At 36.3% G+C, this 14,070-nt stretch overlaps 3 protein-coding genes across 3 annotated transcripts; all 3 read left to right on the top strand.

Annotated features, from left to right (window-relative positions):
* The first annotated feature begins 2,403 nt into the window (after positions 1–2,403).
* LOC18025228 (sugar transport protein 4) lies at positions 2,404–4,772 on the top strand. The gene is made up of 4 exons (XM_006406375.2): positions 2,404–2,879; positions 3,000–3,319; positions 3,406–4,035; positions 4,115–4,772. The coding sequence occupies exons 1-4, from the start codon at positions 2,747–2,749 to the stop codon at positions 4,574–4,576; spliced, it is 1,545 nt and encodes a 514-aa protein (XP_006406438.1). The 5' UTR covers positions 2,404–2,746; the 3' UTR covers positions 4,577–4,772.
* A 975-nt stretch (positions 4,773–5,747) lies between these two features.
* Positions 5,748–7,650, top strand: LOC18025227 (sugar transport protein 10). The gene is made up of 3 exons (XM_006406374.2): positions 5,748–6,246; positions 6,389–7,015; positions 7,123–7,650. Exons 1-3 carry the CDS (start codon positions 5,785–5,787, stop codon positions 7,576–7,578), a joined length of 1,545 nt encoding a protein of 514 aa, XP_006406437.1. The 5' UTR covers positions 5,748–5,784; the 3' UTR covers positions 7,579–7,650.
* A 765-nt stretch (positions 7,651–8,415) lies between these two features.
* On the top strand, positions 8,416–10,746 carry LOC18025226 (E3 ubiquitin-protein ligase RING1-like). Its single transcript, XM_006406373.2, has 2 exons — positions 8,416–9,536; positions 10,548–10,746. Exon 1 carries the CDS (start codon positions 8,498–8,500, stop codon positions 9,533–9,535), a length of 1,038 nt encoding a protein of 345 aa, XP_006406436.1. The 5' UTR covers positions 8,416–8,497; the 3' UTR covers position 9,536; positions 10,548–10,746.
* Positions 10,747–14,070: the final 3,324 nt, after the last annotated feature.

Here is a 14,070-nt window from a genome sequence, read left to right as displayed (position 1 = left end):
GTAATGTTGGGGACGAATTTACAGAATTTACCCCACTAAATGATTCGGACTAGGATGTTTCTCGAAAAAATATGCATTGTTGAGCAACGTTCGAGAATATATATGTTAAGCGGTCAGTTGTGATGTCACTCCAAAAAAAATATCAATGTTTGGTCAAATTAAAGATAATGGAAAAGGCTGGAATCGGGGGAGTAGAAAAATGAGTTGGTTCTAAATTAATGTAAGAAGTAGTTCATGGCGTAAATTTTTTATTATACTAAGACTGAGAAGAGACAGTGAGAGAAAAAAATACTCCTGGAAAAAGATAGGATATTTTCAAAGTGAATGCAAGATATGATGTATGGGATATGGATATGAAGTTGAGCATTCCCTTAGACTAACCCATGAACCTTTATATTATTTCACAAATCTTTCAAATTTTGATGTGTGACATTTAATTACAATATTGTAATTCGACAAATGACAATCACATCACCTACAGGTGTGTCTACCAGACTGGTCGTGGATGACATATATCTTTCCCTTGATGACACAATCTATTTTTCGTGGGTGTTTGGATAGGTCTTGAGTTTCGGATAACCTGCATTGCTATATGAATAATTAGCGTTTGAGATACATCTCCCGGATCTTGAACATATGCATGGTGGATTACATTCCGTTTCTGATAACTAGAGGAGGAAACACTCTCTATTCTTTTACCGGTGAAGCGTTCGTATTCTACCGTTTTAGTTCATTTTGAGAGGATGGACAGTGGACGAGTCGTTGAGTACCATACAAAACTTTAGTTTTGACAAGGTGTTCACATGCCATTTCATGAATCATACCTGAGCATCATCTCTTGATCTAATCATTTCACACATAATTGTAAATAACTAGTAAAATATAATCAGTTTCTGATGTTTGGAAAAAGAAAACAGGGATTCGCAAGGGATTCGCAAAAACCCATGTTCTTAATTGTTGTTTTGCGGTTAAGATTCCAACTTATTTTAAACAAACAACAAGTTATATATGTTGTCCTGGTACACATACGATGGTTAGTTGTCTTGCCTTTTTCAGCTTGCTAATTCTTCCTCTCAATGTTCTGTTGTCCTATTTTATTCTTTTTTTTTTGTCGGCTAGCAAACGTTTGTTTATATAAATTGAAAGACTGGTAATACAATAATTCAAAAAAAAAAACATTGGTAATACAAGCAAATATCTAAAAGCCAAGTTGGCTTTACCCATGTGATCGAAACACCTAGTTATTATCTTGTTCTATGTGCTTTAGCAATACAAAATGTGTGCATCAACGTCACAATTTCTATCTACATGTATGTAGAAACTAGTGGCTTCATGAATTATAAACGATTAGCAGTAAGCACTATCTAAAGAAAATATTTAAATATAAATGTAAGTACTGCGTTCACTATTTTTGTAAAAAATAATGTAATGCAACGACTTTTGACTTTGCAATGTAAACTGAAGGAGTAGAGAGCGACGGATGACTCCAACTAAAAGCAGTAGTATGAAACTACGTACATTTTACGAAATAATTTAGTATACACTATATAAAAATAGTGATAGTCAACTTTTTCTTTCCATATCGTAATCAATAGCCCCACTGGTACAACTGTTTTTATAACATTGTTTGAATATCCTCTGACACAAATATTATCTTACATCAATTTGACGTATAATATGTTCTATATATATATATATTATATATTTTGTTTTTCAACATATGTTTGTCCCATCCGTGATAATATTAAAAATGGAGTAATATTCAGTTAGATCCATACATGTGAATGGTGGAAAGGCTGTCACGAGTAAAAAGGTTATTTAAGTATCAAATGACCTCAAATTTTGGATAGAGATTGAAAAATCCGTACCACTTTTAAGTTTCAAAATATGGAAAGTAATAATAATTGAAAGAGATATACTACTATACCATTCTTAGACTAAAATTCGAAAAATATTTTTGTGAGTAAATTAAAAGGAAGAAAATCGGATCAAAGATCTTATCTCATCTAAAACTAAAATAGTAGCGGTCTTTTCTGTCCATTGACCGACTTTTGCGGCCGTTTACTCAATTTTAGTACCATTAAAACAAATAAAAATATCTGTTACTTTTTGAAAAAAGTGACAAGAGAAAATCAAAAATAGATTAATTTGAGTCAAAAATGTAGTTCTAGTTACAAAGTAAAGAGAATTTTTATTTTAAAAAACTACGACTTCTCGTATATATAATTATTTTATTTGCAGCGAATATTTCGTAAGTTGTTCTAATTAAGTTGAGTAACGTTAGACTTTTCAAACAAAAAAGCATCGTAATAATTTAATTATTTTTTTTAAAACAAAACTTAAAAAAGACACGAGATTTATGGAAGCAGATAAGATCCAGAGGAATAGGCAAGTGGTAAGAACGAGAACAGCTGTTGTTCTTTTCCGACCTCATAGTCAGAGAGCCGACAGTTAATTCGAATCCTATAAATTTCAACTAATCTCCTCCATTTTCAAAAATCAAAATTCTTTTTCTTACCTTTGATTTTCGATTCTAAATCCCATTTTCGAAACCAGATTTATCGAATTATCTAATCCAAACCAACACAAACACCAAGAAGAAAGAAGAAGACGAAGAACAAGATCTGCTCTGTATTTAACAAAAAAAAACATTTGCTCTTGTTTGTTCCTCTGTGCGAAACAGAGAAGTCAACACTGAGTCTTCCGCGACGTCGTTTTAGCAAATCGAGACTTTCAAATCGGAGAAATGGCCGGAGGGTTCGTCAGTCAAACGCCGGGCGTTCGAAACTATAATTACAAATTAACACCGAAAGTGTTCGTAACATGTTTCATCGGTGCATTTGGTGGTCTCATCTTCGGATACGATCTTGGAATCTCAGGTAATTTTTTATTTTTTTTATTCCTTTTTCTCAGATTCAAAGTCTTGCTCTTCTTTGATCTGATCTATGAAATATCCGGTGTGAGTAATTTAGGGGTTCTCTGTTTTTGATTTCTTGTAGGAGGGGTAACATCAATGGAGCCATTCTTGGAAAAGTTCTTCCCTTACGTGTACAAGAAGATGAAGAGCGCACACGAGAACGAGTACTGTCGATTCGATAGTCAGCTTCTCACTCTCTTTACTTCTTCTCTCTATGTGGCTGCTTTGGTCTCTTCCCTCTTCGCTTCTACAGTGACCAGAGTTTTCGGAAGAAAATGGTCGATGTTTCTTGGTGGCTTCACCTTCTTCATTGGCTCTGCTTTCAACGGCTTTGCTCAAAACATCGCTATGCTTCTCATCGGTCGTATCCTACTTGGTTTCGGAGTCGGATTTGCCAATCAAGTAAGTCATAAAAAAAAAGTTTTTTTTCCTGCTTTGAAGAAGAAGCAATGGTGGTTTAGATAACCGATTCTTGGTTTTGGTTTCAGTCTGTTCCGGTTTATCTCTCGGAGATGGCTCCTCCGAATCTAAGAGGAGCGTTCAACAATGGGTTTCAAGTAGCGATTATATTCGGTATCGTTGTTGCGACCATCATCAATTACTTCACTGCACAGATGAAAGGGAACATCGGTTGGAGAATCTCTCTCGGATTAGCTTGTGTTCCTTCAGTGATGATCATGATCGGAGCTTTGATCCTTCCCGATACACCGAACTCGCTCATCGAACGTGGCTACACAGAGGAGGCTAAACAGATGCTTCAATCCATCAGAGGAACAGAGGAAGTCGAAGAAGAGTTTCAAGATCTCGTTGATGCAAGTGAGGAGTCAAAGCAAGTGAAACATCCATGGAAAAACATCTTGCTTCCTCGTTACAGACCACAGTTGATCATGACTTGCTTCATTCCTTTCTTTCAACAGCTTACCGGAATCAATGTCATTACGTTTTACGCGCCTGTTCTGTTCCAAACACTCGGGTTCGGTAGCAAAGCCTCGCTGTTATCGGCTATGGTTACGGGTATCATCGAGCTCTTGTGTACCTTCGTCTCTGTTTTCACAGTGGATAGGTTTGGAAGAAGAGTCTTGTTCCTCCAGGGAGGTATCCAGATGCTTGTCTCTCAGGTAACACAAAAAGCCCTAAATTCAAAACCCTACTTTACGTTTCTTGACAAACACTCAATCTCTTGGATGTGTGTTGCAGATCGCTATTGGAGCAATGATTGGAGTCAAATTTGGAGTGGCTGGAACAGGGGACATTGGAAAATCAGATGCTAATTTGATCGTAGCTTTGATCTGCATCTATGTAGCTGGTTTTGCCTGGTCATGGGGACCGTTGGGATGGCTTGTTCCTAGTGAGATATCTCCACTAGAGATCCGATCAGCAGCTCAAGCCATAAACGTAGCGGTCAACATGTTCTTCACGTTCCTTGTAGCTCAGCTTTTCCTCACAATGCTCTGTCACATGAAATTTGGACTCTTCTTCTTCTTTGCGGTGTTTGTCTTCATAATGACGATATTCATCTACATGATGTTGCCTGAGACGAAGAATGTACCAATCGAAGAGATGAACAGAGTGTGGAAGGCGCATTGGTTTTGGGGAAGGTTTATACCTGATGAAGCTGTTGGTATTAGTGCTGCTGAGATGCAACAGAAGTCTGTATGATGATGAAAAAATGTTTTCTTTGGGCAAAATACTTGTGAGAAAATTTTAAACAAAAAAAAAAAGAAAAGCGATGATTAATAGGATGAAATAAGAATGAAATTTATTCCTGAAAGAAAGCTGCTCTGTTTTTTTTTTATTTAGAGACTTTGCTAGCTTTTTACTTGGTTTCTTCTCATTCAATGTCTCTTTGCTGCAATTGTAATTTGGGCCCAAAGAAAGCTAGGAAAACAAGAAAAATATAAAAAGGAATCAGTTTGTCTTATGTTTTTGTTTCTCATTTAACATTTCTGTGAATCTTTTTTATTTGAGAACAAAAGAGTTTGAGTTCTAATACTAAAGCAAGAAAACAAGTCATCAGTAGATGTTTCAGTTTATCCAAAAGGGTCACCACTTTTTTCGGTGATTGGAGTACCTCTTCTACACGACAGCTTTTAGGTACAAGTAATTAAACATTTAAAAATAATCGTATAGTAATTAACAATGTAGAGAAAGCAATATTTTTCTAAAAACGAATTAAAAAAATACAACTAATGATGTGCGTAAATGAACCAGGGCAAACTCCCGAGTCCCGACCAAACCAAACCTCTTAGGCTCTTACAGTTAACCTAACCTTCAACTTTGATGGCAATTCCAAAAACGAAGAGATTACGATTTGTGTGTGTTTTAACAACTTGTATTATACGAGTATGAAGCAGATAGTAACGCAGTAATTAATGACACTAATAAAAATCATGATGCTACTTTTTTGTTATGACGAGTTCTTGTGTTTTAGAAATTTATGAAATTCTTATATAACAAGTTACTATTTTTAGGTACTGTCCAAAATAAAAATAAAAAAACACTAGAGACAAAGAATATTATCTGATCCTTTTCTCTTTTGTAAAGATAAATAAGGAAAACAAGGTCTGAAAAAAAAAACGGTCTAACTAACAGTCAAACACAGTAAAAACTATCCATGAAACTTGCTGTCTAACATTAATCAACTCGAGCTACTAACTAACATAGTAACTACCAACCCTAATCCTAAGCCAAACAAAGATAAAGCTTATCGTAAGATAAAACTTTTTTAACACAACACAACACGAAACCAATCCAGTCCCTAATTATAGTGTCACTACATTATCTATTTAAAATGATTACAAAGTGAAACCCATTTTTGAATTAAGCCACAACATTACTTCCTCCTGACCAAAAAAAAAACCAAAAAGATGGCAGGAGGAGCTTTTGTATCAGAAGGAGGAGGTGGTGGAAGAAGTTATGAAGGAGGAGTCACAGGTTTCGTTATCGTAACATGTGTTGTTGCCGCCATGGGAGGTCTCCTCTTTGGTTATGACCTTGGAATCTCAGGGGGAGTGACATCAATGGAGGAGTTTCTTAGCAAGTTCTTCCCTCAGGTTGAGAGACAGATGGAAAAGGCAAGGCACGACACGGCTTACTGCAAATTCGATAACCAAATGCTCCAATTGTTCACTTCTTCTCTCTACCTCGCGGCTCTTGTAGCTTCCTTTGTGGCTTCGGTTATCACTAGAAAGTATGGACGTAAAGTCTCTATGTTTACCGGTGGAGTTGCTTTCCTCATCGGTGCACTTTTCAACGCCTTTGCCATGAATATCGCAATGCTCATCATCGGTAGACTTTTGCTCGGTGTTGGTGTTGGATTTGCTAATCAGGTGAGGCTTTTGTTGTCATCTTTTGTGTGGTTTTGTGTATCATCTAAGTATGTGAAACCGCCATAAGTATGAGCCAAAAGTGTGGAACTTCTTGAAAGAAGACTTCTCAATTCTTGCTCTCTCTCTTTTTGTTTTTTGGCAGTCTACTCCGGTTTACCTCTCGGAAATGGCTCCAGCGAAGATAAGAGGAGCTTTAAACATCGGTTTTCAGATGGCTATCACGGTTGGAATCTTGGTGGCGAATCTGATAAACTATGGAACATCTAAGATGGCTCAACATGGATGGAGGGTTTCATTAGGTTTAGCAGCTGTTCCAGCTGTTGTAATGGTGATTGGATCATTCGTTTTGCCAGATACACCAAACTCGATGCTGGAGAGAGGCAAATACGAGGAAGCAAAACAAATGTTGAAGAAGATACGAGGAGCAGAAAACGTTGACCATGAGTTTCAAGATCTATGTGATGCTTGTGAAGCAGCTAAAAAGGTGGAGTATCCATGGAGGAACATCAAGAAGAGCAAATACAGACCAGCTTTAATCTTTTGCTCGGCGATTCCCTTTTTCCAGCAGATTACTGGAATCAATGTCATAATGTTCTACGCGCCTGTTCTCTTCAAGACTCTTGGTTTTGGAGATGATGCTTCTCTTATGTCGGCTGTGATAACCGGTGTAGTTAACATGCTCTCGACCTTTGTCTCCATCTACGCAGCTGATAGATATGGAAGAAGGTTGCTTTTCCTTGAAGGTGGCATTCAAATGTTCATATGTCAGGTACAAAAAAATTAGTTATATATGTAACTAGGGTTTTTATTTAACATGTAACTAGGGTTTCTATTAGTTACAGATGATTGATCTCGATGTTCATCTTCTTGTTTCAGCTTCTTGTTGGTTCATTTATCGGTGCAAGATTTGGAACCACGGGAACAGGAACCTTGACACCAGCAACAGCTGATTGGATCCTTGCATTCATATGTGTGTACGTTGCGGGATTTGCATGGTCATGGGGTCCATTGGGATGGTTGGTGCCGAGTGAGATATGTCCGTTGGAGATAAGACCAGCGGGACAAGCCATCAACGTATCAGTCAACATGTTCTTCACTTTCCTCATAGGTCAATTCTTCTTGACGATGCTTTGCCACATGAAGTTTGGTCTCTTCTACTTCTTTGCAAGCATGGTTGCGATTATGACCGTCTTCATCTACTTTTTGTTGCCTGAGACCAAAGGTGTTCCCATTGAAGAGATGGGAAGAGTTTGGAAGCAGCATTGGTTCTGGAAAAAGTATATACCTGATGATGCAGTTATTGGTGGACATGACGATGCCAAGCCGGTTTAATTAACTAAGAGGAATTTGTTCGGTTATTCTATGTCGATTTTGGGTTGTTTTCACGGAACAATTACGTGAAAAAATCTGTCTATTGTTTATTACCTGATTCATCCGATATATACATATTAAGTGTAATTTGGTGCTTCTTTAGTCTCAACATTCCTCAATTTTTGTCACTGATCTTATTCTTTTGGTTTTATCGTCACCTTGTTCTTGGCAAAAGAGAAACATAAAAGTTTTAGAGGCAAGAATATGCCTTTTGTAGCAAATGAAAGGAAGTGCTCTCAAGCAAAAAATAATGGTATCAACTAATTAATTAGTAATTTTAGACTCTTGCACCAGCCCTTTGCATCCATCTGAATAAAATAAAAGGTTTTAACATTAACAAGGATAAAGCTTTTATTTTTGCCAAAACAAAAGGATATATGACCCTTAACAAACAAAAAATACATTAACAAGGATCCACATATGAAATTCGGGTTTATATATATCGCGAATATATGCAAATCTTTGTTATATATTTTGTTACTGATACGGAATCCAGCAACTCCCAAATTTCGGCTTGCAAAGACCGAAATGCATGATGTTAAATTTTTTTATTTTGTAAAACTGTGATATCCAAATTTCAATAAGATTTATTTGTACATGTCTCTCTTCTTCTAGAATTCTTATCCGTAGTAGGAAAAAAGAACTGCAAATCCATAAATAAATTTAATAAAATTGATTTCCACAAAAACGTATAGCATTCGGCATTCCTTCAAAGGGAAAACATACATGGGCCGTCCACGGGCCCAAATCCTATGACCAATTTGCCTAGGAGAGATTGAGTCGGCCACAAACCAAAGAATTATAATTCGTCCCTGTGACGGTTCTTTTCTTCCTCTTAACTTTCGTCTCGCGCTCTGAAAAAAATTTCGCAGATTCCGTCATGTCTTCCGGCGTAAATTCTACTGACTCCACCGCTCCGGCGATTGATAAGATGTTCTTTTGTTACCAGTGCGATCGCACAGTCACCGTCTCAGTTTCCTCCACCGTTGATCCTTTCTGTCCTCGTTGTAACGGTGGGTTTCTTGAAGAATACGAGGAACCCAACCCTAATCCAGCCCCCAATCTCAATTCCGGCGGTTTTTTCCCGATGGCCGATCCTTTCTCCACCTTGCTCCCACTCTTATTCGCCCCTCCCGGTACAAATTCCTCCTCCGTCATGGATTTCATAAACCCGAGCTTCTTCGGTCCGTCGATGCAGCCACGCTCCACGCAGCAGCCGCAGCAGCAACATCAACATCAGAATCTCCCTCAGGGAGAGGCTTTTGATCCGATTACGTTTCTCCAGAATCATCTCCAGCATCTGCGATCCAGCGGTACGCACGTCCAGTTCGTGATCGAGAGCAATCCTTCGGATCCATCCAATCGAATGCCGGGGAATCTCGGTGACTACTTCTTTGGCCCTGGTCTCGAGCAGCTGATTCAGCAGCTCGCCGAGAACGACCCCAACCGTTACGGAACTCCTCCGGCCTCGAAATCTGCAATCGATGCGCTCCCGACTGTTAAGGTGACCAAGGATATGTTGAAGTCGGAGATGAACCAGTGCGCAGTTTGTATGGATGAGTTTGAGGACGGTAGCGACGTTAAGCAGATGCCTTGCAAGCACGTGTTCCATCAAGATTGCTTGCTTCCATGGCTGCAGCTTCACAACTCTTGTCCGGTTTGTCGATATGAGTTGCCTACGGACGATCCTGATTATGAGAACAGGGCACAAGGTCAAGGTGGTCAGAGTAGCGGGGATGGTCAGGGATCGGTCGAGGGTCAGCAGACGCCAAGGAGTTTCAGTATACAGCTTCCTTGGCCGTTTAGGAGACGGGATGGCTCTGGTTCTGAACCTGGTTCAGGGTCTGGTGCACCTGGAACTGGTGCTGGTGGTGGAGGTGGAGCGAATCTCGAGACCAGGCAGGAAGATTTAGATTGAGGTTTGTTCTGGCTTGTTTTGCTCTGATATTTGCATTGTTAAGAACCTTTCGTTTGATTTATGTGTTGTTGTCTTTGAGGTTTCTTATTTAGAGAACCTCAGAGGTAACAGTTTTTATCCATGTGTGGCTATCTATGGTAAAGCTATACTCGGGCTAATGCCATATCTTAAAGCTTTGAAGTTGGAATCTTGAGTTAGGCATCTGTTTTGCAATAGTGGTAGTTATGGAGTTCAAATGTGGCTGCTTGATCAAAAGATTCCATAGGCATAAGCTAGTAGATTATAGCACTGAAAGTATAATGGTTCCTCGCTTGGTTTTGCTTGCCCCCTTTGTTATTAGTATATTTCATTGCTTATTAGATATCTCCGGGTTTCTGAGCTAGACTCCGAGTAATGCGCCAACCGTGGATGTAATATAAATGAACTTTATGACTTTTGCTTTACCTAAAAATGGTGAAATTATTTAGATTAGGTCACGCTAGAGCTTTGTTGAAAAGAATTTTTTTTGTTGCAGTAGTATAGAATAGAATTTTTATGTAATAACATCTCCTCTTTCGATGAAAAGATGCTGGAATCTGGATAGTAACAAGTGGTTAGTGCCTAGTGGTTTTAAGGAACAGAGAACTGTATCATGAACTGTACATATCTCTAGTTAGATAAGAGGAGTCCAAGATTAGAATAACTATTGGACTCAAGAGACTTATATAAGTCCTCCAGAAATTAGGTGGACTCAAAGGTTCCTACTCTTGATTCTTTGGAGAAATAGCAAATCGGTGCAGTCGATATACAACCATGCACTTATAAGCAATGGAGTTGTTATCTGAGATTATGGATTATGGTTAAATCCATTAGTGGGATTGTTGATACTTATCAATACTTAAGGTTTGGACCTTTATGGTCGGGTTTATGAAACCACTTTCGATTACATGCTATTGTATTCGTGAGGTTTACATTGCAACCACTTTTTTAAAACCACTTGTCTTAAGCTTTGCTGCTTTCATTTGTAATGCAGTCTTCTAGCCAGAGTCATCGCTTGCAAATTGGATTGGAAGAAGAATGTGCAGAAGTTCTCACAGAAAAAAAAAAGAGGCAGTTTCATTAGGGAAAAAAAAGTGACATTGAGGTCTTACCATATTTTGTACATTTTTTAAAAACAAAAAGAATATTTTTCATTTCGTTTTTATTTTGGGATTATATAACGAATGTGAGTTCTTAAAAAATCGCAATATTTCATATGAGTGCTGTTTTGTTTTATTTCTCATAAACATAGAGGTTCATGAATTGGGTCTTTGAAGTCGAGACACCCATTATACATAATTTGGATTTCAGATATTAAACTCTAAACATATGACAATTAAAATTGGGATGCTGACTGGAAAAGAATAGTGGCAGACAAAGTTGATTGATAAATATCTACAAAAAAGAGATGTATCAAATAAACAGTCCCTTGTGGTGTGTTTTGTGACCTTTACAGCTTTTTTGTTTTCTAACTTATCTTATTATACACGTAGTCGCAAAGTTGCAGCCATTTTTCCATCGCTACTTCTCAAATGGCATGTATAATGCGGGAAGCAACGGGATGTGATTTCAAAAGGCACCCTTGCTCACATGCAATATGTTCCTCATACACGACAAGAAAAAAACACATTAATTGTAAGATTAGCTATGAAAAAATCATATCTAGATCTTTGGCCTAAATTTTTTTCCGGTGATAGAGGCTCGCCGTTTAAAAAATTAACGAAAAGTACTCCTAACGTATGTTATGGTTCTTATATACTCCATTACATAAATTCTTGTTTCCAGTGTGGGATATTTCAAGTTTGATTCTTTTTGACATCATTGATTCCTAATTTTATTATTTTACTATTCAATCAAATTCAGTCGGTTTGTGGTATGTTATTGACATCTCTGTAGATTGAGCGGCTTACTGATCACACATGCAGTCACGACCGAAAAATTTAGTAAATTCAGGTATCTTGATCAAAGCTTACATGATTTAATTTGATCATATGCGATAAAGAAGAAATAATATCTTTAGTTGATTCCAATCATTGTAATTGTCTAATTCTAAGTTATATGTCTAATCCTATTCTTATATGTAAGGAAGACGCATTGGCGTTCCATAACCACGTTTCAATGTATTAGTGGCCACAGCCAAATTGGACAATGATAGATTTTGTTTTTCCCGGCGTATAATCCGCACGAAGAAATTAAGCACTTTGAGGATCATATTATATCTCCATAATCAGCTTTGGATTGACCCCAACCAAACCCAATCTTGATTCGGACATGAAATCTAAACATAGATAAAGATGGGACATGAAGAAACGTAGAAAGTGGCAAACAAAGCTGATAATACATATCTAAAAAAGACATAACTGATCACTCAACAATATATCCCTCAGTGATGTATTTCAAGTCCTTTTTGACCTTTTCATGATTTCATCATATGAATTCAATTTTTATCTTATTTTTCGAAATATATTTTTGGGTGAGTATCAGAAACTGAAAATGGGTTTGGGATATTTACACATAACAGCAACTTCGCAATCACGATTTTCTATATCGCTAAGTGTCATTATATATATTGTCGTCGACGTTAGACAAAATAAAATGATTTCGGAAGGCACACTTAATCACATGGTCGGAACATGTTTTCCTATACGAAAAAGTAACAATATTCGTGGAATTCAGTGAAGTATGTGGATCAAGATTTCGTAGGCCAATGTGTAGAATTGACTTCAATTATCTATAAACTGATTTGGAACATAATCTAGCTAGTAGTGTGTATATATAACAAAGAGACATGCATGTACTTAAAAAAAAAGTGTTAGTGTTATTGAGATTTTTGGTTAGGTAGAGACGCACAAAAATATTATATAATCTTATTTGACTATCATATATAGCTAAATTGTTTGTGTTAATGTCGTGATTGTGTTACCACCCTAATCCCAATTTAGCATAATGGATATTGTTGGGTTCACAAAACAAATAGTTTGATATATTTGTACATTTCAATTGTGACTTGCCATAAATAACTCTGTAGTGTATGTGACTTTTGAAACTTGAAAGGATGTTTGTACCCTTTCTATTAAAACGAATGCTTCCATCTTATTAATTAATTTATGGTTGACTTACGTATACAAAAAATGAAATTTAATATTTTGTATTTCGTAGTCCAATTTTGTTATCTTTTTCAAAGTGTGATAGAAACATATGGACCGATTCTACTCTCTTATTTCTTGCTCTTTAATATGCGCTTCTTGATATTTCGTTGGCCGAGATAGCAACTTGGTAGAGCTGGATTTATCTATTTGTTCTCAACGAGAACATCATTAAACCAGTTCTATGTGTTGTGAAAACTGATATTCATTGACATAGTCGTATGAAAAAGAATAGTGCACATTCTATATTGACAACTAAACGCTAACAAAATTCGAAGTTAATAATTACACGAATAAATAAAAAAGACCCACACGTATTGTAGTCACATGAACTACTTCACCCTACACCTACACATATATGTCCTATATTTGCCATTCTTTAATTTGCGAGTCTTCACAAGACTTAAACATAAAACCCCGCAATTTTCAAATGTTTTCTCACAATTCAATGATGACCAGAGCCGTGCCTATAGTGTTAAAAATTAGGCACCTGTCTAAAGCCACACCAGAATTAAAGAAATAAGAAGGCCACATTTTTTTTTAGCTAAACTTTTTTATATATAATTTGGTAAATATGATTAGAATATTCTTTTGAAAACTCTATAACAATAATATTGTTATTGATATCTTTCATTTTTATAGATATGGATCCACATATATTAACAAATATTATAATAATATATGATAGAAAATAAAAAATATGTTAAAATAGTAGTATTGTGTGTTTAATGACAATATTATTTTTTAATACTCCCTCTGTTCAGAATTATTTGATGTTTTATGAGGTTTTTTTTTTCAGAATTATTTGATGTTCTCACTTTTCAATGTAAAATTTAATGAATTTTTATTGTTTTTGACTTTTTATATTCTGCAAATTGTTTTTTTATTGGCTGAATAATATTTAAATGAATTATAGATAATTTTTTAGTGTAGAAAAAATAAATATTAAATGCATCCTTAATCTGTGTGCAAAAACCTTAAACATCAACTAATTCTGAACAGAGGGAGTATTTATAAAAATAAATGCCATATTTTTCCAATTTGCCTAAAGCCTCGATGAGTCTAAGCACGTCACTGATGATGACTGTATGTATAATTCGAATCAGAAACATTCTTGTTTTGTCAACGTTTAAAATTCGAATTAAGAACATTTAAAGAAGAAAACTAACAGCATTAAAAATCTATTTGATGATGGTTAAATTTGAAACGAAAGAAAACATCGGTTAAGAAAAAACACAACGAGGACGTAATCGTCATTTCAAAACCACGTGAGGTGCTGAAAATTCATCTTTTCAAAATTCAGTTGGTGGCAAAAACCAAAGACATTCAAAATTGTCGGATAATTTTTGTTTTTTTTTTAAATTACAAAAA

This window comes from Eutrema salsugineum, unplaced genomic scaffold, assembly GCF_000478725.1.
Source record: "Eutrema salsugineum unplaced genomic scaffold, Eutsalg1_0 scaffold_13, whole genome shotgun sequence".
Classification (NCBI taxonomy): Eukaryota; Viridiplantae; Streptophyta; class Magnoliopsida; order Brassicales; family Brassicaceae; genus Eutrema; species Eutrema salsugineum.
The sequence above is the reverse complement of the archived record's forward strand: the minus strand, read 5'-3'. Positions and strand labels throughout refer to the sequence as shown.